Source organism: Eriocheir sinensis, chromosome 61 (assembly GCF_024679095.1).
Source record: "Eriocheir sinensis breed Jianghai 21 chromosome 61, ASM2467909v1, whole genome shotgun sequence".
Lineage (NCBI taxonomy): Eukaryota > Metazoa > Arthropoda > Malacostraca > Decapoda > Varunidae > Eriocheir > Eriocheir sinensis.
The window spans coordinates 1,425,813-1,450,006 of NC_066569.1; the positions used below are offsets into that span (position 1 = coordinate 1,425,813).

Genomic DNA, 24,194 nt, shown 5'->3' on the forward strand with positions numbered 1-24,194 from the left:
AGCAGACACCCGGCAGCCATAATATTGCTGTAGCGGGAGAATACAGGCAGATATCAGAACAGCAGACACCCGGCAGCCATAATATTGCTGTAACGGGAGAATACAGACACAGATATCAGAACAGCAGACACCCAGCAGCCATAATATTGCTGTAGCGGGAGAATACAGACACAGATATCAGAACAGCAGACACCCGGCAGCCATAATATTGCTGTAGCGGGAGAATACAGACACAGATATCAGAACAGCAGACACCCGGCAGCCATAATATTGCTGTAGCGGGAGAATACAGACACAGATATCAGAACAGCAGAAACCCGGCAGCCATAATATTGCTGTAGCGGGAGAATACAGACACAGATATCAGAACAGCAGACACCCGGCAGCCATAATATTGCTGCAGCAGGAGAAAACAGGCAGATATCAGAACAGCAGACACCCGGCAGCCATAATATTGCTGCAGCAGGAGAATACAGGCAGATATCAGAACAGCAGACACCCGGCAGCCATAATATTGCTGTAGCGGGAGAATACAGGCAGATATCAGAACAGCAGACACCCGGCAGCCATAATATTGCTGTAGCGGGAGAATACAGACACAGATATCAGAACAGCAGACACCCGGCAGCCATAATATTGCTGTAGCGGGAGAATACAGGCAGATATCAGAACAGCAGATACCTGGCAGCCATAATATTGCTGTAGCGGGAGAATACAGACACAGATATCAGAACAGCAGACACCCGGCAGCCATAATATTGCTGTAGCGGGAGAATACAGGCAGATATCAGAACAGCAGACACCCGGCAGCCATAATATTGCTGTAGCGGGAGAGTACAGGCAGATATCAGAACAACAGACACCTGACAGCCATAATATGCTGTAGCGGGAGAATACAGACACAGGTATGAGAACAGCAGACACCCGGCAGCCATAATATTGCTGTAGCGGGAGAATACAGGCAGATATCAGAACAGCAGACACCCGGCAGCCATAATATTGCTGTAGCGGGAGAATACAGGCAGATATCAGAACAACAGACACCCGGCAGCCATAATATTGCTGTAGCGGGAGAATACAGGCAGATATCAGAACAACAGACACCCGGCAGCCATAATATTGCTGTAGCGGGAGAATACAGGCAGATATCAGAACAGCAGACACCCGGCAGCCATAATATTGCTGTAGCGGGAGAATAGAGGCAGATATCAGAACAGCAGACACCCGGCAGCCATAATATTGCTGTAGCGGGAGAATACAGACACAGATATCAGAACAGCAGACACCCGGCAGCCATAATATTGCTGTAGCGGGAGAATACAGACACAGATATCAGAACAACAGACACCCGGCAGCCATAATATTGCTGTAGCGGGAGAATACAGACACAGATATCAGAACAGCAGACACCCGGCAGCCATAATATTGCTGTAGCGGGAGAAGACAAGCAGATATCAGAACAACAGCCCCCCGGCAGCCATAATATTCCTGTAGCGGGAGAATACAGGCAGATATCAGAACAGCAGACACCCGGCAGCCATAATATTGCTGTAGCGGGAGAATACAGACACAGATATCAGAACAGCAGACACCCGGCAGCCATAATATTGCTGTAGCGGGAGAATACAAGCAGATATCAGAACAACAGACACCCGGCAGCCATAATATTCCTGTAGCGGGAGAATACAGGCAGATATCAGAACAGCAGACACCTGGCAGCCATAATATTGCTGTAGCGGGAGAATACAGACATAGATATCAGAACAGCAGACACCGGCAGCCATAATATTGCTGTAGCGGAGAATACAGACAGATATCAGAACAGCAGACACCGGCAGCCATAATATTGCTGTAGCGGAGAATACAGACGCAGATATCAGAACAGCAGACACCCGGCAGCCATAATATTGCTGCAGCAGGAGAAAACAGACAGATATCAGAACAGCAGACACCCGGCAGCCATAATATTGCTGTAGCAGGAGAATACAGACACAGATATCAGAACAGCAGACACCCGGCAGCCATAATATTGCTGCAGCTGGAGAATACAGACACAGATATCAGAACAGCAGACACCGGGCAGCCATAATATTGCAGCGGGAGAATACAGGCAGATATCAGAACAGCAGACACCCGGCAGCCATAATATTGCAGTAGCGGAGAATACAAGCAGATATCAGAACAGACACCCGGCAGCCATAATATTGCTGTAGCGGAGAATACGAACACAGATATCAGAACAGCAGACACCCGGCAGCCATAATATTGCTGTAGCGGGAGAATACAGACACAGATATCAGAACAGCAGACACCCGGCAGCCATAATATTGCTGTAGCGGGAGAATACAAGCAGATATCAGAACAACAGACACCCGGCAGCCATAATATTCCTGTAGCGGGAGAATACAGGCAGATATCAGAACAGCAGACACCTGGCAGCCATAATATTGCTGTAGCGGGAGAATACAGACACAGATATCAGAACAGCAGACACCCGGCAGCCATAATATTGCTGTAGCGGGAGAATACAGACACAGATATCAGAACAGCAGACACCCGGCAGCCATAATATTGCTGTAGCGGGAGAATACAGACACAGATATCAGAACAGCAGACACCGGGCAGCCATAATATTGCTGCAGCGGGAGAATACAGGCAGATATCAGAACAGCAGACACCCGGCAGCCATAATATTGCTGTAGCGTGAGAATACAGACACAGATATCAGAACAGCAGACACCCGGCAGCCATAATATTGCTGTAGCGGGAGAATACAGGCAGATCTCAGAACAGCAGATACCTGGCAGCCATAATATTGCTGTAGCGGGAGAATACAGGCAGATATCAGAACAGCAGACACCCGGCAGCCATAATATTGCTGTAGCGGGAGAATACAGGCAGATATCAGAACAGCAGACACCCGGCAGCCATAATATTGCTGTAGCGGGAGAATACAGACAGATATCAGAACAGTAGACACCCGGCAGCCATAATATTGCTGTAGCGGGAGAATACAGGCAGATATCAGAACAGTAGACACCCGGCAGCCATAATACTCACACGGCGCCGCGGCTACACAGCTGAGCTCAGTTCTTCCTGCGCGCCACTTGAACAACAATACAGTACCCACGCTGCCACGCTACTCAACAACAACACCCTCGCTGCTGTGCTACCACGAGGGGAAGGGCAGCCAGAGGAGGAACCACGAGAGGGAGAGGAGTCTGAGTGATACAGTAGGCAATAAAGGTGCAAATTTACCTCTTGTTTGATTTACATTGTTTTTGATTTACGCAACCTCTTCAAGGACATAATAATCGCGTAAATCGAAAGTTACCTGTACTACTTTCACAACAAGCTCGGAAAAATTATTCAGCCATTTGAGGATTAGTCTTTGAGAAGCTTTGTAGTGCACCAACACAGTCTTCAGGCGGCATCACACCACCCTGCTAGTCTTCCCTCCATCCCTGTGTCTGAGGGTTCCCACAACACACTTGCCACATATTTAACCCGGTAGCAGCAGGGATCATGTTTCTTAACCCCTTCAATACGATGACGCCTACGTAGGCGTCATATTTCTATTGTTTCTTCTTCTATTGAGTTGTCCCGTACTTTGTGTTGGTTACTAAGTAAAGACGCCGTGTGCTGTCCTTGAAATCCTATTGCTCCTCCCACCATCCTTGTTCCCACCAATCACAAAAAATGAGCGACAGTATGCACCGCCTTCTTCCCGCCTTGTGTCTAAAATTAGGAAGTCGCATTGGCTGTCTCTCTCTCTCTCTCTCTCTCTCTCTCTCTCTCTCAGACACTGAGGCGCCGACACCATCACGTCTCGCCCACCTCTCTCTCTCTCTCTCTCTCTCTCTCTCTCTCTCTCTCTCTCTCTCTCTCTCTCTCTCTCTCTCTCCCAGACACCAAGGTGCCAACACCACCACTCCTTGCCTCTCTCTCTCTCTCTCTCTCTCTCTCTCTCTCACACACACACACACACACACACACGTACACACATACATTGTCTGTGATGACAAAGGAGTATCTGGCAGCTCTCTGACTGATGATAACAGAGTTGTATTTGCTGATAATTTCTCGACATTCTTCCTCCTCTACACAATCATCTGCTTTCTCTATTTCTTTCCCCCTTGCCCCTTTCTCCCCTTTCTTTATTTCGCTTTTTTTTATTTCGCATTGACGCAATTTATATTATGCATAGCAGGTATATGTTGACTCGTCGTGTATGCTGCTTTGCAAATACGGGATACATGTAATGAGGGCTTTCAGCTCATGAATCTCCTTATCCATTGCTGTAAAACAATCAGAGAGAGAGAGAGAGAGAGAGAGAGAGAGAGAGAGGAATGTGAGTGGTCAGGATTGGCAAAGGTCAGGATAGTTCAAGGAATAGCAAATGGTTCCAGTGAATCAGTGACAGGAAACGAATGAGGTTTGTTGAGCCTTTGCCTGGATTACTCCATCACCCCTGGGGATTCGCGTAAGACATCGTCATCAACCAGAGGTTTTTTTTTTTACCAGGGATGGGCTCTTCCTCTGTCTCTGATGCCTTACAATCCACTGTCTTTCATTTCAAGTGTTCACTCTCTCTCTTCTTCAGGGTTGCTGTGCCACTTATTGAAATGTTCCATGCTACACAAGCCTGGCTGTCCTTCACATCCCGGACAGTAGTAACTTGTTTCTCTGCGTTTGGGGTAGCATATTCTACACCGTTTTTTCTTTTTGCTTTCCCACTTTACAAACTGGTGTGTTGCTTCAGTGGGCTGGCGGTCTTCTGTCTTGAGTAGCCGTCTTTCCTTACTGAAGCACAGCGCCAAAGTAGCTGCCCCCAAGTTGTGCTCAAGCAGGATTTCTTTTATCAAGGAAGTGATGAATTCTAGCAGAGGAGTGTTTGCACCACTGAAATTCTTATATGTAATGTGGGCATTCAGTGTCATTCTGAAGAGCATATGTATGCCTATTTTCTTGAACCATGCCAGACTTTTTCTTTCTGGTGTGTAAGGTTCAAGGAGTTGATCAGCCAGATCTACACTGCCCATCTTCTCATTATACTTATCAATGTGTAGTGGCTTATTATAGAATTTTGTTTTATTTCCAAAGTAGGTCTTGGTTTTTTCTACCATACCAGCATTGTACCTGGTAGTCAGCACCACAATGTCTTTTTTATCTGCCCATTTCACAAGAAGGACATTGCCCTTCCTTGCAAAAACTGTTTGGTGAGTCTCCAATCTCATGTCCTGCACTTCCTTGGGAAGTCCTCTTCCGTACCTCACAACGCCAGTGAGCATTGTGGTTCTTTCATCCAGGTACTTAGCCAATCTCAGGCTAGTATACCAGTTGTCAGTTATGACATGCCTCCCTTCATTTAGTAAATCTTTCATCATAAAGACAACAATTCTCTCCGATACAGACAAGTGGGAGGCAGACTCATCTTGTATCTGGTAAGAATCTTTACCATAGTAAAGATCTATATTCCAAGAATATCCATTCCAATCTTTATCTGATGGGCATAACACATAGAGCTTCACTCCAAATCTTGCCCTTTTACTTTTGATGTACTGTCTGAAGCGAAGACGCCCTTTCCATAGGATAAGGGCTTCATCAACTGCCACGTGGCGTCCAGGTCTCATGACCATCTGGCTGTTTTCTCTTATCAAGCACATAAATGGCTCAATTCGTGTGCGGTGGTCAGTTTTTTCTACTTCTGCAGGTGGTGAGAAGCACAAGAACTTCATGATACTAAAAAATCTGTCTCTGCTCATCACTTCGGAGCAAAACACTGGTGGTCCAGTTCTGACCCAGTCATTGGCCCAGTAATCATGCATCTTAGGAAGTGGATTCAGTCCCATTGCTAATAAAAGAGCCAAAAAAGTGTACATGTCACTTTTCGTCACTTCCCTCCATATCAGACTGTGTATCTTCCTCTTTTTTTCAGGATGCTCATTGAAAAAGATTTCTGCTTTTTCATTTGTCCACTGACACAACTTTTTGATCACTTCTTCACTAAAAAACAGGGTGAAGGCATCGAAAGGTGTGGAGCAGTGATAGCCCTCCAAGGCTTCATTTATACCTTCATATAAGGTAGTGAGGGGAGGCACATCATCAGGCCGCACATCACTAAATGGATCAGTGAGTAATTCCCATCCATCACTGACCACTTGTTCATCATCACTAGATATTACATCACTGAATTCCTCCTCAAGGGTGTCTTCACTCGCTGTGTCACTAGTGGTCCCTTTAAGTGAGAAAAATGAGAAAAAATCACCTCACACAAACCATTTCATAATATATATCAAAGTTTTTCTGATCAGTTTATGTATCATCTAATTTGGGGGGTTTATATCATGGCACAAATTTGGCCCATCGCTGCTACACGGTAAAGCCACAAATTTGGCCCGTCGCTGCTACCGGGTTAAACAGCCTCAATTTATAGCAAAATACAGCAAAAAACAGCATATGTGTAAAGCGTATTTCCATCTTAGAATGACTTGAGTTATCACACCCTTGAGCTTCCACCATAACTCGTGGGATCCCCTACATACCAAGCATACATACATGCACACATGCACTCCTTACACTTAAGCCCTTTGCTAACAACAATGATAATATTACACTTTTTAATTATTTATTAACATTCTTGCCAAAACTGCTGCTGTGCCGTGGGAAGAACTGCAACAGGAGCACATGCCAGTACCAGGAGAGGAGGCTTTCAAGTTGATTGCTGAGGAGTTCTACGGCACCGGGAACAGGCGCACCTAACACCACCAAAGCTGATCCAGGATTCACTACGTTTCCTAACCGGTAGGCGGTAATGTTATAATTGTGTTTCGTAAAGAATCCTTATAACCAAAAACTAGTTGAAATAATGAGTATTCTTTTTTTCTTGAACAAAACATTCAATGAACAACAGAACAATAATATAAAAACGCGTTCATATTTCATAAGACAACTGTGGCCAGAGGAAGCAGTGTACACCATTTTCCAGGCATCAGATTCCTTAAATAAGCACATTTTTGCTGCACCAAGCAGGTGTTGTCACTTGTGGAAACTTCATGAGCTTTCATATTTATCTGGTTGTGTATATGAGGACCCATGAGCTCAAGGGGCGTATGAACCAGTAAGTTAATATCGAGTAAAAGGCTTCCAAAGTCAAACATAGTTTACACAATGAAAAACACACACAAACTAATATTATGATACATCAAAATAAAGGTCTCGAGGAGACAAATTCAATGATGTAGGTGTTTGTGTGAAAATCTGCCTATAATTATAAAAAACACACTCAAACACCAGATGGTGTTTCTTTACGAATGAGTGTTTATTATCGGATTTTATTAAAAGTTGGCAGAGTAAACGTATGTAATGTAACTAATAATCCCTCAAAGTTTCAGATCAATATTCCAAATATTACGTGTTTTATGGGTGTTTTTTTTGGTGTCTGTGTTTTACCGTGTTTTATTAAGACAATAATTTTGGCCATAATAAAAGTGTTGTATATAAAAAATAAGGCTTATTATTAATAGGTAATAACATGGTGTGAGTGTTTTTTTTATCTCAATGTATTTTATTGATAAAACACCCAGACAAACCAAACGGTGTTTTTTTTAGCCAGTGTGTTTATTAACCAATTTTATTTAAACTTGGTAGGGTAAACATATATAATGTATCTATTACACAGTGAAAATTTCAGAGCAAAACTCCAATAATAACTCATTGTTTTACATTGGTTTATGTTTTTTTTTTCTCATGTAACAGCTGGTGTGTCCTGACAGATTGCCGGTGGCGTGTCTACTGACGCGGCACAGTAACTCGGCTGTGACTGGCTGAGCTTTAGGATGTATACACGCGAGACCATAGCCATGCGCCTATTGGCCGGCTGCCTCAGGACTGTACGCCCCTACACCATGGAGATTGTGTACCTCCTCTTGATCTATGCTTGTAAATTCACTTGATTCGCCATCACACTTGGGTAGAGGGAGGGTGCTTCCACCTAGCAGGAACCAATGCTAACTCAAATTTTAGCTTGGTGGCGCATACGCCCCTTGAGCTCGGGGGTCCTCATATTTCATGGAGGCATAACTTACATTACTACTTTCAATTTTACTAGTGACACAAATCTGTCTGTTTATCAAATAGAATTTTACTCAATTATGTGAATTAGAAACCACAAAAATATTACCAGTGTGTGTATGAATGAATACAAAGATAAGCACACACTTTGATTTACTCTTGGACGTCTCGTGGATCATTTATAAGTAAAAACAAAAAATCTGGATAGGCCACTCTTTAGCCCACTGCCACTACTAGGCACAAAAACAGCCCCTCCGCCAAGTCTGTACCCCACATATGGTGATGTTAGGTGCGCCTATTTTCCTCACAGCTTAGGGTCAATTTGAGGAAAACATTCGCCTTCAGTGACCCAAAAATTCAGGTTCATTGTACTTTAACCATATGAATTTTTTTTCCGTTGTCCTTCAAACTGTTGTAGATGCACATTGCAAGTTCACAACTGTTGATTTAGGGGACCATGGAAAGCAGAGTGATGGTGATACCTTTCAGGACTCATAACTGTACAGAGTTTTGACTGAGTAGAAGTAAAAAATTCCCGAACCTTCTTTCCTACCAAACACAGGAGTCTAAGTCTGTATGTGATTGTGAGGATGAGGCAGTGAAGGGCAGACAGGTGGTGGGTGAACTGGAGGGTTATGAAAGGCAGAAGTGTGAGCATGGAAGTAATGAGGGCAGTAAAGAACAGTATTATCCCGCCAACTCCGTCATATGCGTCAGAAATGTGGACGTGGAATGCAGCACAGCAATCGAGAATAGGTGCTGTGAAAATGAGTTATGTAAGAGGTGCATGCGGTGTGTCAGGCAAAGTTGCCAGATTGTCTTACTCAGCCTCGTATATTTACCGACTTCCGACCCAAAAACTGTCTCGTGGACCCCAATAAGGAGATTCACTTATAATCATCGTTAAAATAGTTAATTCCTGATGTTTCTTGGCAATAGTTAGGCGTCATAAACTGGGAAATACTATGCTCTGAGTACGACAATCTGGCAACGTAGGTGTCAGGATGGGATAGAGAAAGTAATGAAAGTGCGTTTGGTGTGGGTGTGACAGCGATAGGAGTGGAGTGTGGAGTGGTGGAGTGGGCGAAGTGTGGTGCGCTGAGATGGTTTGGACACGTGGTGAGAATGGGGGAGAATGAATTCGTGAAGAGAGTGTATGAGGGAAGGATTGAGGGAGGGGGTGTCAGGGGAAGACCAGCTGTGAAGTGGATCAATAGGGTGAGTGAGTATTGGAGCAAGAGAGTTAGAAGTAGCAGGACTGAGTGTGCTGAGAGTGCCAGAACAAGGACAGATGGAGACATTTTTGCCTATCCATTTTGTCCCTTCCTCCTGAAACTGCACGGTGGACGTTTCATGCCCCGAGAGCTGTATTTTCTCTTTTTCTATTATCCAACATGACCTCTGCGTGTATCGAAACACACGAGAAATTAATCAAGACCAGGAGAGGGTATTCGCCGGCTGCCTGGGATTGAACCTGCGACCAGCGTGACTTGACTACTGAAGACAGTCTCCTCAGCCAACAGTTATCTAGGTGTAGGAAAACTGTTGAGAGCACTTTTGGCATTGTGTACAGCAAATGGTGCTTACTGTCAGAGTGTACTGAATTCAAAGTTGAGTGGATGGATTTCATTGTAAAGTGTATTTGTGTTTTGTTTCTGTGAGTTGAGCAACATCTGACTGAGCCTGCTGCTGCTGTTCCTGAGCACTGCCAACACATGCACTGCCCGGGAAGACCCGCCAACCAAGCTGAGAATGTCGGGGGAATTCTCAAATCATTCTTATTGACTCATCCTTTAGTTTACAAGGACTTACAACACTGGACATCACTTATTGTAGTTCTCTGTGAATAACCCATGTTTGAAGTCTTGTTCTCTCTCTCTCTCTCTCTCTCTCTCTCTCTCTCTCTCTCTCTCTCTCTCTCTCTCGTTTGCTGTATCATGGTTACAATAGGGTTATCAAATTGCTCTTGTAAACACTGTTGAAATTAGCAGACTTATTGATGAATCTTGCTCATCACAGCCTGGTGTTGGTTTCACTGACGCCTGCTCTACTGAACGATCAGCTATCAGCCCACACACACAGGACGACATTCATACAATAAAAACAAAATTTTGCTTACCTTTACAATCTAATTCTTTGCTGACATCCTCCCACAGTTTGTCAGTAACATTCCTGTTTGAGTGGTTCTTGTTCCTCTTGTCCCACAATGGTGGTCTCTCAAACACTTTGGTGATCAGGAGTTCGGCATCCATCTCGCCCGGCACGTCTGCCCGTGCGGGTTGAGCAGGCAAGAATGGTCTGTGAAAACAGGAAAGCGTGTTGGAGCAGGCTGTCCGCTCCAACACGCTCGAGCCAGCTTTCTCTGTGAATGCCTACACTTATTTCACTGGTATAATTCATGATGCGGGTCGGCACCAGTAGCCTGTGCGGGTAAACCTGCTTTCTCTGTGTACGCACCTTGGGCCACACAGCGGTGACAAGAAATCCCAGCTTATGGCGGTGGGCGGGACATAAACTCCTGAACTACACATTCTCCTGGACGCGGCACCCACATGCTAACAACTCAGCCACCACCTCCACTCTACCCCCCTGATCTACTGAATTCAATATCCTAGAGATTCACAAGATGATTACTGACTCTGCTTTGATCTACTCCCACATCTTCATCGACTGCTGTTCCATTTTGTGGGTGTCTTGGTCTGCAGCACGGAATTATCCAGTCACCCCGGCCCCCAAGCCTGCCTCTTCAGCGCAACCATCCACCCGTCTGTGTACTTGTTGTGTAGGTTGTCTTTCTGCTTTATCTCCAGCAGATAGCTCCTTGCTACTATACTGATATGGCTTGACCTTTACTCAAAGTGCTCCATGCTGTAAGGTGTGTACAGGGCCACATGATGAGGCAGTGTGCATACATAGGTACCAGGGATGCTAAGAATATTACAGTAAAAGCTCAAAGATCTGATCTAGTAGGGGGTAAAAGTCTATCCAGATCTTGAAAGATCCAAATATTCCCGAAATTATACTTCCACTTGCACCGACCTTGGCAGCAAACCCAGGAATCTTTGCCTTGTTTCGCTTGATATCGCTAATTGTTTGCTTTGCAACACCACATTCCTCCCTTAACCCAGACACTGGTGCACCTTTTTCCAATTTTTCAAGCAGTTCAAGCTTTCCACTAGTGCTGAGGTCCATATGTTTACGCTTCAGAGCCGTGGCTCAAGAGTCGGGATGAGGTAAACACTTGACACAACCTGCCTTGGTCACTACTCGCTCACCAGTGTGCTCCCTGCGCTTGTTGACACGGGTGCACAGCATGGAGGCACATTTCTGAAGTGTTGTTAGTTATTTTAACCTGCACGCTCACTCCTCCCTGATTCACCACCTGGTTCTCATGCTCCGCCCACCTCCTGACGTCATCGTAGCAGCAACAGCAGCCACCGCACTGCTCTCTACAAAAAAGAGAGAGAGAGAGAGAGAGAGAGAGAGAGAGAGAGAGAGAGAGAGAGAGAGAGAGAGAGAGAGAGAGAGAGAGAGAGAGAGAGAGAGAGAGAGAGCGAGAGAGAGAGAGAGAGAGAGAGAGAGAGAGAGAGAGAGAGAGAGAGAGAGAGAGAGAGAGAGAGGGGGGGCAGAGTGGTGCGGCTGCTGCTGCGGCTGCTACGATGACATCAGGAGGTGGGTGGAGCATAACAACCAGCAGGTGAATCAAGAAAGGGGCGCGGGTTGAAATCACTAACAACACTTCGGAAATATGCGGCCAGGCCACACCTATGTCGCTGCTTCCCGTGCTTGTTCACCCGAGCGTCTGGCCGGGCCGCTCCTTAACCCTTAAAGTGCTGGCTTGTTTTGCCGTGCCTGTCCTCCCACGCGAGCATATTCAGGCAAAAACATACCTCACCAACCGTTTATATCTTCACTTCTACTTACCTCACATAACTGAATGAAGTACCATTGTAAAGTACAAACCCTTAACTGTTTATTGACATTAAGTTGAAGACTCTATGATCATTTACAGAGCAAGTACGAAATATTATATGAGATCACTGAAAACACATTATTATAGATCCATTATTATTCCATCGCTAGCTGGCTTCTCTTCTATGATTTAGTAATAAAAAGCATAACTTTTATACAGTTTATGTGAAACACACCCAAAAAACTCAGCTTCCAGGCCTTCCTGATGCCCTTGATGGGTGCTGAGGTCAAAGGGCCCCCATCTTGTGGATGAAATTCCCTGGAGGGTGAGAAGAGGTGGGATGTCTAGCGGACATCTTCTCAAAGCTAAGACAAGGCATACACTCACCAATAATTACTCAAGGGAGCATGGATGGGTATTGTTTGAAAGAAAACCACATGCTTACCCTACTTCACCACAAACAAATTAAATTTGACGGCTTGCTAATTAAAAATGCCTTGTCGACTATTGTCGACACCCGCGGTTTGAGCCCAGGCACCAGCTGTCGACTATTGTCGACACCCGCGCTTTAACCCGGTAGCAGCGACGGGCCAAATTTGTGGCTTCACCGTGTAGCAGCAGCGGGCCAAATTTGTGCCATGATATAAACCCCCCAAAATAGATGATACATAATCTGATCACAAATGCTTGGATATACAGTCACCCCCCGCTGTTCGCGGTCTCACCCATCGCGGTTTCGCGTATTCGCGGTCAACTAATTGTGACCCCCCCCCCGCTTATACGCGGCCCCAGTTTCGCGTATACGCGGATGCATTGACGCTAAATAGGAAGGCAGAGAGGAGGGAGGGAGGCAGAGAGGAGGGGGGAAGGGAGAGAGGAGGGAGGAAGGGAGAGAGGAGGGAGGAAGGCAGAGAGGAGGGAGGGAGGGAGGCAGAGAGGAGGGGGGAAGGGAGAGAGGAGGGAGGCGGGGCAATGGACGTTAAGGCGGTGTCACACTAGCACTTTTTCCGTCGATTAATGCCATTTCCGTCGATTTTTCATCGTTCCGCATGAACTTATCGCATGAATTTGTCAGACGATCAGGATCGTTTCCGCCTGCAAATTTCCGCCTTTGTTTACATTTCCAAGACCAAGACCGAGACTTTCCGCGTGGCTTCAACCTGTCTCAAACGCTCTCCTGCAGTGACAGCCTTCCTCATCCTGGTGTCCCTTCTGGCAATAAGAGGTGTCACTAACTCCAGAAGTCTGTGGTACTGGCTCTTGTCCAACCTGATCCAATTCTTCAGAGTCTCATGATCCTCTAAACTCAGCTCTTTTAACAGCCTGCTGTACACACTTTCTCTTTCCCGACGAGCCAACCATGAGCGCATCCATGCACGCTTTTGGCTTGTTTAGCTCGTCTAAGTCTCACAATACACAGTATTAGGTTCAGAGCAGCGTATCTTTGCCGCAGCGTGGACTCCATGTTTGTTTACATTCCCATGGTCTGTGCCGACGGAAAGTTTCAGACGAAACACCGTTTGTGTGTGACAGGCCGCAGCCAAGATATCGACGATTTTCAGAAAAACGACGGAAAAAGTTGACGGAAAAAGTGCTAGTGTGACACCGCCTTTAGGTTGCTCCTGAGTGACGTCACGGTTAGACTGTGACGTCATGCTTTCCTATTGGCCAGCAGCTCACTCAGGGACGACTGCTATTGGTCGAGATTTTCTCATAGCAACATTATCCTAAAAAAAAAAAATTCACGCGCCGCCACACTGCAGTGTTGCCAGATTGGGCTACTTATCGCAAATTGGGCTACTTTTGGGAACGAAAAAAACATGTTTTATATGACGTGTCAGAGGTGACTTCCCCAAATGCATATTTTCCCATAGGGATATAGTCCCGCCGTTCGCGGTTTCGCGCATCGCGCCGAAGTCCGGGAACGAAATACCCGCGAACGGCGGGGGATGACTGTATATTATGAAATGGTTTGTGTGAGGGGTGATTTTTTCTCATTTTTCTCGCTTGTGGGGACCATTAAGAAACATGATCCCCGCTGCTACCGGGTTAAGGGTTAATCACTTGGGCCCGCTGGGCTGCACCTTAACTGAATGGTCTGTACAGAAAACAAAGTGGAAACCAGTGCCAGGAAAGTGTTCGGTTCTTCACAAAATCCAGATGTTTGATGTTTTGCTTTTACTGTACTCACATCATGTACGGAATTATCCCAATGTATTTACCACTCAGTGAGTCATTTCATGCATTTTTATATATCAAAAATACACACTATTACATTAATGTGTGAAACTTAATTATCAAGATTTCCATGTGCATATGTTTGCCAGGACTGCCAACCTAACCAAAGGTATCCCCTGGGGGAGTAGCAGGTTGGGGCACAGATACAGTAGTACAAAACATTAGGTGTTAGGGGTGTTAAGGCACTTGATAGGAGTCCAGGAATGCCTCTATACTCATTCCATCAAACCTTGGCTTGTTGGTTGAACCCTTTGCTGTGCAAAAGCCCGGTCGGGATGCCCAAAACACGTGTTTTCACAAGGATTTCCCGCCACCCGGTGATGGTGTACATGACATCTGTTTGTCTCAGCCAATAGAAGCATCTTTCATCACAGCCTCCAGCCAATCACAGCCCCTTAGCCCACCTGGCAGCTATGCCGGAAGCAAGAGAATGCACCAGTGTGGGGTGAGAGCCGGAAGTCAACAGTCCGAAAGGTTGCTCCTCTTCTCACCATGCCCACCCACACCTAACACTGGAGGCAAGTTTACCAAGCCCTTACAGGACATAGCTAAAAATAATTGTACTGCATGCTGGTATTAAGGGGACTTGGGTGAGTACCAGCAAATCAGGTGATTAGCCCACATAGGATTCTTCTTTGATGCAGCCTTGCAATGGATGGGGACATCAAATAAAAAAAATTCACAAGTAGAAATGTCTTAAAAAATCCTCATTTTAACATACTAAAAGCTTTTTTTTATACCTCCACTATTTCTATGAGAAACCAGCAAAGGGTTAAGTTTGTTTCTTGTTTGTTATCATTTTAGCTTTACGATCACTTTTCTGAGAACAAAACCCAATCGTAAAGGGAGGGAGACTCGTACATACAAACTGAATAGCGTGAATCACATCCGGGTTGTGCCCACACCACTCTCCACACCCACTTCCAAGCCACACACCCACACTCATCTGTCACGTTGGCATCAAGCTTGTGCACCACGTGGGTCGTGTGTGTGACAGACGCATGATTCCAGCACAGGTCTGCCCTGGCTTCTCGACAATTCACCGCTGTGACCGTCCTGCCACGTTGGGCTTGCACAGCACTCCTGCTTCCTTCTGGGCCACAACAGACGCACAGGGAACACACAACAGGTTCAGACGCCACAACTCAACAGGACGTGACTGGAGCATGATGCACACACAGTTCACTGGAGACTCAGAAATTTTTCAACAGCTCAAATTTTAGGGCCAAACAAAATTTGCAGTGCGGACAAAATCAGACATGATGGCTGCAGCAGTCTTCAGAGGAGATCACTTAGGACAATGTGGAATAGTGTGATTCCCACATGAGTGATGGCTGTGTCAAGTCTATGTAACAATTTGTCTGTGTGTAAATGTAGCTTTGGCATGAACCACAGAATGTTTTATATTCCAAAACATTTTGAGATTTTTTCTACATTTTGAACCACAGACGGTTAGCAGCAAGGCAGTGGCTGTGTGCTCACCATGAGAGAGCAGTGTCCTGGAGGACCTGGGTTCAAGTCCCACTCACCGTCACAAGATGAGAATTGCCGCGGTTCCATACCCCCAAAATTGCCAGTGATCACGAGCTACTTTAACTAAAACTATGTCAGGGCCTGTTGAAGGGATGAGGACTCGCACACTCTAAAATCTCTCACGTGATAAATCATGATGCACTGTGCCTATATTCCACAAGACATTGATCCCAAGTGTTTATGCTAACATTTTTCAGGTGAACTGGAGAGAAACACTCTACCATTTAGTTATTACAAGCTAAATACTCACAACTAAGCTTACACCATTCTTGCATTTTTTTTCTACTCTCCTACTGCATGCATAGCTTGAACCATTTTCCAATAGATTCCACAAAGACTTATGTTTAATCTGGCAAGTACCTAACAGAATCTAGTCTGTAGAACTCGTAGTAAAGAGATATTTAAAAGACCGAAACCAGCACGGTACTAAAAGGAGCGGCTGAGTGGCCGAGCTCACCCTCACCAAGACCTATCAAAACAAAGGGCTGTGGCTGTAGGACACTAGGGAGAAAGAAACAGTGGAACACCTAATAGTAGAATGTAGCAACTACAAGAGGCAGAGAGGGGAGTTAGTAGCAGGAGTAGTGATGGTGATAGGCAAGGAGTGGGCTAGGAGGCTAGAGGAGGACAACGGGGCAATCTGCACTGTGTTGGGGCTGTATGGAGACAAAAAGGAAACAGAAAGAAGAATTGTAAAGCTGGCAAAAGTGTTCCTGATGCAGTGCTGGGAAAAAAAGGCACAAATGCTTGAATAAGTGCACAGAAAATCATCATCATCATCATTTCATCGACGCCTGCTCCTAGGAGCTCCCACCAGGGGATGGCCACGGCAGAAGAGTTTCCATCTTTCTCTATCCAGACACTCCCTCCTTGCCTGCTCAAAGTTTCTCAAAGATCTTTCCCCCCTCTTCCCAACATACTCTTGCACCCTATCCCTCCATTTCACTGGAGGTCGTCCTCTAGCATTCCCTCCCTCTATCTCACTCACATACACCCTTCTGGTCATCTTACTCTCCTCCATTCGCTCCATGTGGCCAAACCACTTTAAGGTCTGTCGCTTCACTTCTTCCACCACTCCACACTTCTTCCCTTCACCCCTGTGACACATTCCAAAACGCTCGTACACACTTTCATTACTCATTCCATCCATTCTACTCACACCACAAGCACTCCTCAAATAACTCATTTCCACTGCCTGCACTCTAGACCTCTGACTTTCATTCCAGGCCCACGTTTCACTTGCATATGTGAGGGTTGGTACTATTATTGTATTTCTCAAATCCCCCTTTACCTCCATGCTCACACTTCTGCCATTCATGATTCGTCCCAAAGACCCTACCACCCTTCTTCCTTGCAATGCCCTTTCTCTTATCTCTCCCTCCATACCACCATGCTTACACATAACTGATCCAAGGTACTTAAACACATTGACCTCCTCCATTTCTTCACCATTCAAAATTATTTTGCATTCTTTTTCACATTCAATTCCCACTCTATATGGGCATACAAAATCTTCAACCTCACTTCTACTTCGCTCACAAACCATCACTTTACTTTTGTTGACATTTACTCTCAGCTTTCTCCTGTTACAGACACTATCAAAAACACTGACCAGATTTTGTAGGTCACTTTCATTTTCTGCAATGAGCACTGTGTCATTAGCAAATAAAATTTAATTAATCACCCACTTCCTTCCCATGGCGTACATTTTTACTCCAACTTCCCCAACTTTGCCCTTCATTTCCCTCATAACACCACTCATATAAATATTGAACGACCATGGTGACATGACGCACCCTTGCCTTAAGCCCACTTTTATCAAAATATTCACTTGTTTCTCTACTAACTGACACATGTGGATGCATCCTCATAGAAAGACTTTATTGCACTAAGCAGTTTTCCTCCCACACCACAAATCTTTAAAACATCCCACAATGCCATCCAATCGACTCTGTCATAAGCTTTTTCCAAGTCCATGAAGGCAGCGTACAGTTTCTTTCCTTTTGCTATTATTTTTATCGGCGTCGCAGACACTGATCAACAGATTGTCCATCTTCCTGTTCTCTTCAAGGTGTTGTCCTGGCTTACCCATGCATTGTAGACATGACATTGTATAATAACATTTGTTAGCCCTGATGAACCCTACAACATGGCATTATATATATTTTTTTTTTACATCTTGGCCTGTGGTGCTGGTAGGCCTTCATAGTAGGGCCTGATGGTCGGCCCCAGCCTGTTGTGGTGCAGGCAAGTGTTTATAGTGGCACCATCTTTACTTTTCAGCATTTTCCATTTTAGACCCCTAGTTGCATAAAGGTCCAGTCACACATGCATGTTCTCACCCGGTATGTCCTCCCGTATGCCCATACGCGGCCAAACGTGCGTTTTAATACCACGCCCACACAGGTATTGAATTGTGCCGCACAACGTTGCACCTACGTTGCACCTACGCACGTCAGTATGACGTTAGTACTGCGTTAGTGTGACGTAGTGCGTGAGTGGCAGCCGTTGTGCGTTGTACTTACGTTGTGCATACGTTATGTGGACCTACTGTATGGACATACTTCCAGGTAGTACGTGAAGGGTCACGCAAGCATAACGTCTTTACTAGGTATGGTGACGTAGGTGGTACGTCAAGTGCCGTCAGAGCTACGTCAGAGCTACATAAGAGCTACGTCAGAGCAACGTCAGAGCTACGTCAGACTTTCGTCAGAGGTATATCAGCGCGAGGTTGGTGCCAGGCATGCCTCCTCTATACTCCCAGGTATAAAAAGGGTGCTGGGCGGTACCTGACAGTCATTCACCATCCAACCTTCACCAGAGCAGCACTATGGACGACACCATGAGAGATTCATTAGCTTTGCTGAGGGGCCGGCATAGGGGCAATGCTAAACTCAAAAAAGCCCTGAAACTGTATGTGGTACTCAAGGTGACCAAAGCAGTCGTCGACTACTGTGAAGAACAACAAGAAGCAGAAACGTCGCCAAAACGACGGAGGGTATGGGTGGAGCCCTATTTGCAACGTCGGATGGAACAGGGTCACTACAACAACCTGATGGAGGAATTGGCCAACGAAGCTCCTGAACTGTTCAAGAATTACACCAGGACAAGCAAAGCCCTGTTTGATGAGATTGTTGAACGCGTTACGCACATCAAGAAGCAAACAACGTGGTGGAGAGACCCCCTCGAACCTGGCCTGCGTGTTGCCATCACACTACGGTTCCTAGCAACAGGGGACAGCTACATGACTCTGCAGTACAGCTTCAGAGTTCCCCACAACACCATCAGCGGCATTGTGCCAGAAACCTGCCGTGCAATTGTCGCCAGTATGGAAGTGAAGAGCTCCGAACACCACAGACACAGGCGGAATGGCTCCAGGTTGCAGCGGGCTTTTGGGACAAGTGGAAGTTTCCCAACTGCATAGGTGCCATTGACGGAAACACATCCGCATCAAGAATCCACCTGGAGGAGGGTCTTACTACTATAACTACAAGAAGTTCTACTCAATACTCCTGGTGGGCATCTGCGACAGCCAATACAGATTCCTCTACGTCGACGTGGGTGCCATAGGGTCCGAGTCAGATGCAGGGGTGTTCGCCCACACACAGCTGAAAGAGCTGGTTGAGCACTCTAAGGCCCACATCCCCCCTGCAGGACCTCTACCAGGCGATACTGATGGCAAGAAGTGCGACTACTTCTTCGTTGGAGACGATGCCTTTGCCCTTCGACACTATATGATGAAACCATACCCACTTCGGTCGCTGACGGTTGATGAAAGGATCTACAACTACAGGCTGAGCAGGGCACGTCGAACAATTGAGAATGCCTTTGGGATCATGGCCAATAGGTTCCGGGTCTTCCACACACCCATATGCCTCCGACGAGTTAATGTTGAAGCTGTAGTGATGGGAGCGTGTGTTGCACAACATGTTGCGCAATAGAGTACTTTCGGCCAGCAGCCTGAGCGATGCGGAGGATCCCAACACACACAACATGGTAGATGGAGACTGGAGAAACGACCCACCTGTTGGCACCCCATTACCATCTATTCATGGCGTGCCAATGCTGCCATTGCAATTGCCCAGAGGAACTATCTGAAGAAGTATGTGACGTCACCCCTAGGAGCTGTTGCCTGGCAAAACAATATGATATAATAATACATTGTACCACACTATGTACTGTAAATACCCAATAAAACAAAAAAACCAAACATGTGTTTCTTTTTCTTATATTAGTTTGTTTATAATTATGTTATATTATTTTATATTATTTATTTATAATATATTTATTTTATATTTATTTCTTTATATTTTATATTTATTTCTTATTGCCTAATAACTGTTAATAGGAGAAGGAAAATGGAGTAAACTCAAAATAAACATTTATTTATTCCTTTCAAATTATTGTGTACATTTTGTTTTATTACATAAATTTTATAAGCTGAAGGAAAAATGGAGTAAACTCAAAATAAACATTTATTTATTCTTTTCATATTATAATAAAAGCTAAAAGTCCGCTGAAGAGGTCGGCGTATGCAGTGTTGTAGTACTTTGTTGCGGAGGAGCCTTTGCTGGAGTAGAGGCTGTGGAGGCTTGGCCCGGCAGCTGCATGTCCATCAACAGGGACATGTTGAGGTCGGTGGTGTTGTTTGCAGGAACCCCAATGCTGCTTGTAGAAGGGCTCCTGAGGAGATACTGTTGCTGCAACAATTGCAGCTGCTGGGGGTTAAACGATGTCACCGCTGGTTGGCCCTGCTGCCGAATGGAAGGGAATGTGGCAGGGAATGTGGCAGGGAGCTGTGGCACTAGTTGTGGCTGTTGCTGTTGTGGCTGTTGCAGCTGTTGTTGCAGCTGTTGCAACTGCTGCAGCTGTTGTGGCTCCAACATTAGTAGTTGTTGCTGTTGCTGTTGGGGCTGGGCCTTGGGCGGAGAGGGGGCAGGGCAGTACTCAGAGTTAATTATGTGGTACTTTAGGTCATGTGAGGCCATTTCAGCACCTTGTTTGGTCGCCTGCTCATATTTTCTGAGGCAGGCGGTGATCTCCATCCTGAAGATGGGCATCAGGCTTGGCCCAACCTTCAGTAGCATGGGGAGCAACGATTCCAAAAAGTGCCTCGCCGCCTCTGTATCCCTGTCCCCACTCAGCTCCTTGAACTCCGACAGGAAGTGTTTGGCCCCATCGATTACCTAGGAAGAAAATTACCCAATCGAATAGATTCTAAAATTCTAAAATTAGTTGATTTAATGAATGTAATTAGATGCAGTTGTATTACTAGTCAATAGTAACCATAAAAACATGTTTTTTTTTAATTAGTTGAAACTTTACGTAGTGAATACCTTTGTACAGATTTCTTTTGGGTTTTTATTTCATACAAAATTTAGAACTTTATTACTACTATACCTGCCTTCCTTTTAAACAAAATTAAAACACAACTCACCGAGTCAATTGCCGCTCCTGGCTTCATTGGGGGGTGCTTCCTGGTTCGGGGTTTTCTTGGAACCTTGATTGCAGGCACCACCACTACCTCCTCGTCCTCGCTGGCCGGCGAGGGTGTGTCCGGGTCGCCATGAGAAACCCCTACCCCTGTAGTCGTCGCGGTTGTTGTGGTTGTTGTGGTTGTTGTGGCTGCGGTGGTTCTGGTGGCAGGAGTGTCGTCGTCCTGGAATGGATTGGCAATCAATTAAAATGCACGGTCAAATATGCATATATAGTTTAGATTAACAAACATATTTTAGGTTAATTTTTATTTATTTCACTAAAGTGTATAAATTAGTATGTTGACTTGGTACGTTTTTATATAGTTTAAATTAACAAACATATTGTAGGTTAAAATTTTTTTTTAATTTTACTACATTGTATAAATTACTATGTTGACTTGGTACATTTTTATATAGTTTATTATGAAATTATTAACAAACACATTTTAAGTTAAAAAATTGACTCACCGTTGGTAGACCTAGTGTGGCCGTTTTGTGTTGGCGTACTATGTGCGCCTTGAGGAAGGGGAACAGCTCAAGGATCCATCTCTCTCGGTCCGTGTTCCTCTTGGAGCCCGTTGCTTCCGCTGGCGCTGTTTGTGAGCCGCCCATAGCGGCTCCTGAGGGAGCTGAACCAGGTCCGGAGGTCGGTCCCTGAGACTGGGGGTTCCAACTTGGCCCCTTGTTCCTCCCAGGCCCTGGCGATTTTGGCCTTGTCCTTGTAGGCCGTCTTGCCCTGTTGTAAATAAACTCGCCTCCACCTCGAGCCACTGGGCCAGGGCCCTCTCCTGGGCATCAGTCAGGATCACTGAGGCGTTCTTCTTCCTCCTTTTCTGTTTCTTTTGAAGAGCAGGAGCAGGGCCCTCGCCCTGGGAGTTGGACGAATTCTCCTGCGGGCTCCTATCCCTCCTCTCAAACACAGCAGCGGCCGAATCATTAAGGAGCAGCTCAACAGAGGGTGATGAAGCTCTGCCTGAAGGAGGAGGGGGGCCTTCGTCGTCCTCGGCACCGACAGGCGAAGAGGGATTGTCCTCAAAATCACTGGGGAGGTCATGGGCAGGGGTAGAGGTGACAATGGGCCTCTTCAAGCCCTTGGACCCTTTACTTCCCTTTACCATGTTGAATAATAAACACGCAACACAATGCACTATACACAGTGGTGGCTCTGAAGGGTGAGGTGTAGTACATCCACGGTATAAACACGCAACACAGTGGTGGTACATCCACAGGGTACGGCTCTCTCTGTCACACTGAAGCCACGTTGCCGCGCCGCTGCCTTAACGCTACCTGGCGGTGGCGTGGGTTGGCGTGTTTGGCGGGGAAACAGCCACAATACGTGAAGATGGCGTTGGGCTTCCTTAGCACTGACGTTATACATTACGTATGTTCACGTATGTTCCGGTTGCCCCTAGGTTGGCCTCCCGTGCGCCCAACGTATAGTCAAGTACAATCACGGATACGTGACGACCCACGTATATTGTGAGCTGCCCACAATATACGTGGCCCTCGCCGTACCGCCAGGTATCCACGAGGTACCGTTCATACGGCAAGGTACGTCCTAGGTTGCTGGGACGTTTCCACAATTACTGCGTTGCACGAACCAGCGAACTGCGTTGTACTGACGTTATACGTGCACTTTTTGATACGTGATAATACGGCTGGCCTAAACATGCATGTGTGACTGGACCTTTACTCTCCTCCATTCGCTCCATGTGGCCAAACCACTTTAAGGTCTGTCACTTCACTTCTTCCACCACTCCACACTTCTTCCCTTCACCCCTGTGACACATTCCAAAACGCTCGTACACACTTTCATTACTCATTCCATCCATTCTACTCACACCACAAGCACTCCTCAAATAACTCATTTCCACTGCCTGCACTCTAGACCTCTGACTTTCATTCCAGGCCCACGTTTCACTTGCATATGTTAGGGTTGGTACTATTGTATTTCTCAAATCCCCCTTTACCTCCATGCTCACACTTCTGCCATTCATGATTCGTCCCAAAGACCCTACCACCCTTCTTCCTTGCAATGCCCTTTCTCTTATCTCTCCCTCCATACCACCATGCTTACACATAACTGATCCAAGGTACTTAAACTCATTGACCTCCTCCATTTCTTCACCATTCAAAATTATTTTTCATTCTTTTTCACATTCAATTCCCACTCTATATGGGCATACAAAATCTACAACCTCACTTCTGTGTCGCTCACAAACCATCACTTTACTTTTGTTGACATTTACTCTCAGCTTTCTCCTGTTACAGACACTATCAAAAACACTGACCAGATTTTGTAGGTCACTTTCATTTTCTGCAATGAGCACTGTGTCATTAGCAAATAAAATTTAATTAATCACCCACTTCCTTCCCATGGCGTACATTTTTACTCCAACTTCCCCAACTTTGCCCTTCATTTCCCTCATAACACCACTCATATAAATATTGAACGACCATGGTGACATGACGCACCCTTGCCGCCCACTTTTATCAAAATGTTCACTTGTTTCTCTACTAACTGACACATGTGGATGCATCCTCATAGAAAGACTTTATTGCACTAAGCAGTTTTCCTCCCACACCACAAATCTTTAAAACATCCCACAATGCCATCCAATCGACTCTGTCATAAGCTTTTTCCAAGTCCATGAAGGCAGCGTACAGTTTCTTTCCTTTTGCTATTATTTTTATCGGCGTCGCAGACACTGATCAACAGATTGTCCATCTTCCTGTTCTCTTCAAGGTGTTGTCCTGGCTTACCCATGCATTGTAGACATGACATTGTATAATAACATTTGTTAGCCCTGATGAACCCTACAACATGGCATTATATATATTTTTTTTTTACATCTTGGCCTGTGGTGCTGGTAGGCCTTCATAGTAGGGCCTGATGGTCGGCCCCAGCCTGTTGTGGTGCAGGCAAGTGTTTATAGTGGCGCCATCTTTACTTTTCAGCA

At 45.7% G+C, this 24,194-nt stretch overlaps 1 protein-coding gene across 11 annotated transcripts in view; it reads right to left on the reverse strand.

The window, feature by feature from the left end:
* LOC126986080 (translation initiation factor IF-2-like) overlaps nt 1-24,194 on the reverse strand; it is a 115,938-nt gene that overhangs the window by 78,093 nt on the left and 13,651 nt on the right. For 4 of the 11 annotated variants that reach the window (XR_007739269.1, XR_007739268.1, XM_050841778.1 and 1 more), the window contains exon 5: nt 10,193-10,371. The exons of the other annotated variants lie outside the window; for them this stretch is intronic. Coding sequence is in view for 2 of the 4 variants with exons in the window: in XM_050841778.1 (XP_050697735.1) it covers nt 10,193-10,371 (179 nt within the window). In the remaining 2 variants the exon portion in view is untranslated. The remainder of the gene's footprint in view (nt 1-10,192; nt 10,372-24,194) is intronic. 11 annotated transcript variants of the gene reach the window in all.